Below are 2,317 nucleotides of genomic sequence, written 5' to 3'. Positions count from 1 at the left end.
CGGCGCCTCGCTCCCCCCGGGCACCTGGGACCGGCACATGCCCAGCGCACGCGGCGCGCCGCGCTGCTAGAAGTTGCAGCCCCGGAGTTGGAGGCCGCTGAGGACCCAGTGCAGGAGGAAGCAGGCGGCGCGCGGCGGCGGCCGGCCGAGAGGAGGCAGAGAGCCCCCGGCCAGGCCCCGCGCACCGCTCGCGTCCCGACAAGTGGAGCTGCAACTTGGCCACGACTGCACCTGTTTGCACCGCTCCGCCGAGGCGACAGGGCTGCGGCGGCGGCGGCGGCGACCCCGGCCATCGCCCTCTCCGGCAAGTGGTTTGAGCACGAGGAGAAACTTTGCACCTGTGAGCCGGACCTGCGCTGAGTGCGTGTGTTTTTGCCTCTTGTTCTGTCGTCGTTGCTTCCGCCTGCCCCGTCCTTCTCTCTGGTAGGACTTCAACCCCCTCCCCACGTCTCGCTCTGTTCCACTGCGCCCCTCTCCATCCTCCACCCCCGGCCGTCTATGCTCCTGGCCCTCCCCGCGCGGTGCCGGTGAACCCGCGGGCCGCCCCGATGTACAGCATGATGATGGAGACCGACCTGCACTCGCCTGGCGGCGCCCAGGCCCCCACGAACCTGTCGGGCCCGGCCGGGGCGGGCGGCGGCGGCGGGGGCGGCGGCGGCGGCGGCGGCGGGGTCGCCAAGGCCAACCAGGACCGGGTCAAGCGGCCCATGAACGCCTTCATGGTGTGGTCCCGCGGGCAGCGGCGCAAGATGGCCCAGGAGAACCCCAAGATGCACAACTCGGAGATCAGCAAGCGCCTGGGCGCCGAGTGGAAGGTCATGTCCGAGGCCGAGAAGCGGCCGTTCATCGACGAGGCCAAGCGGCTGCGCGCGCTGCACATGAAGGAGCACCCGGATTACAAGTACCGGCCGCGCCGCAAGACCAAGACGCTGCTCAAGAAGGACAAGTACTCGCTGGCCGGCGGGCTGCTGGCGGCCGGCGCGGGCGGCGGCGGCGCGGCCGTGGCCATGGGCGTGGGCGTGGGCGTGGGCGCGGCGGCCGTGGGCCAGCGCCTCGAGAGCCCCGGCGGCGCGGCGGGCGGCGGCTACGCGCACGTCAACGGCTGGGCCAACGGCGCCTACCCCGGCTCGGTGGCGGCGGCGGCGGCGGCCGCGGCCATGATGCAGGAGGCGCAGCTGGCCTACGGGCAGCACCCGGGCGCGGGCGGCGCGCACCCGCACGCGCACCCGGCGCACCCGCACCCGCACCACCCGCACGCGCACCCGCACAACCCGCAGCCCATGCACCGCTACGACATGGGCGCGCTGCAGTACAGCCCCATCTCCAACTCGCAGGGCTACATGAGCGCCTCGCCCTCGGGCTACGGCGGCCTCCCCTACGGCGCCGCGGCCGCCGCCGCCGCCGCCGCGGGCGGCGCGCACCAGAACTCGGCCGTGGCGGCGGCGGCGGCGGCGGCGGCCGCGTCGTCGGGCGCCCTGGGCGCGCTGGGCTCGCTCGTCAAGTCTGAGCCGAGCGGCAGCCCTCCCGCCGCGGCGCACTCGCGGGCGCCGTGCCCCGGGGACCTGCGCGAAATGATCAGCATGTACTTGCCCGCCGGCGAGAGCGGCGACCCGGCGGCGGCCGCGGCGGCGGCGGCGCAGAGCCGGCTGCACTCGCTGCCGCAGCACTACCAGGGCGCGGGCGCGGGCGTCAACGGCACGGTGCCCCTGACGCACATTTAGGGACGCGGGGACGCTGCGGCCCGCGCCACGACGCGCGAGGAGGAGCGCGCGGCCCGCCCGGGCGCCCGGCGCCGAGCGGCCTTGCTTTGTGCAGACGTTCCCACGGTCCTGTGACGAGGAAGACACTGGCGACGAATGCGGCCGACCCACGCCCCCACCTCACCTTTCCGGGAGCTGCTGGGGACGGCCGCGCGCAGACACAGCCTGCGGTTTAGGCTGACTGCGGTGTTTCCTTGAGACTTTTTGTACAGTATTTATCGTTCGCGGAGGAGGCAGAAAGCGCTTTCTTTGCTCGAGGGGACAAAGGCCAAACCAAGTGAGAGGCGACTCCAACTTTTCTAGCCCGGCCGGCGCGCCCACTCGCATCCTGCATCGCTTCCTGACGCCTTCGGTTACCCTAGACCCGGTGCCGGGGAGCCGTTCTCATTTGTTATCGATGTAGTGAGGCAGATCAAACACTTACGAGTTTTTTGTAGTTGTTGCCGCTTTTTTGGGTTGGTTTGTTAATTTATACAAAGAGATCTCCCCACTCCTTTCAGATGGCAGCGTTCTGTTCTGGGTTTTGTAAAACTTTCTGTATCTGAGCATTTCCATTT

General features: G+C 70.7%; 1 protein-coding gene across 1 annotated transcript; it reads left to right on the top strand.

Moving 5' to 3' along the window:
* Positions 1 to 548: 548 nt before the first annotated feature.
* On the top strand, positions 549 to 1,721 carry SOX1 (SRY-box transcription factor 1). The gene has a single exon (XM_035002929.1). It carries the CDS (start codon positions 549 to 551, stop codon positions 1,719 to 1,721), a length of 1,173 nt encoding a protein of 390 aa, XP_034858820.1.
* The last annotated feature ends 596 nt before the right edge of the window (positions 1,722 to 2,317 follow it).

This window comes from Mirounga leonina, unplaced genomic scaffold, assembly GCF_011800145.1.
Source record: "Mirounga leonina isolate KUSES-001 unplaced genomic scaffold, KU_Mleo_1.0 Mir_127, whole genome shotgun sequence".
NCBI classification, from domain to species: Eukaryota; Metazoa; Chordata; class Mammalia; order Carnivora; family Phocidae; genus Mirounga; species Mirounga leonina.
This window is presented reverse-complemented; position numbering and strand designations above follow the sequence as displayed.

What these genes read in the sequence shown, in the direction of transcription:
- SOX1 (XM_035002929.1), top strand. Translation starts at nt 549, where the DNA reads ATGTACAGCATGATGATGGAGACCGACCTGCACTCGCCTGGCGGCGCC.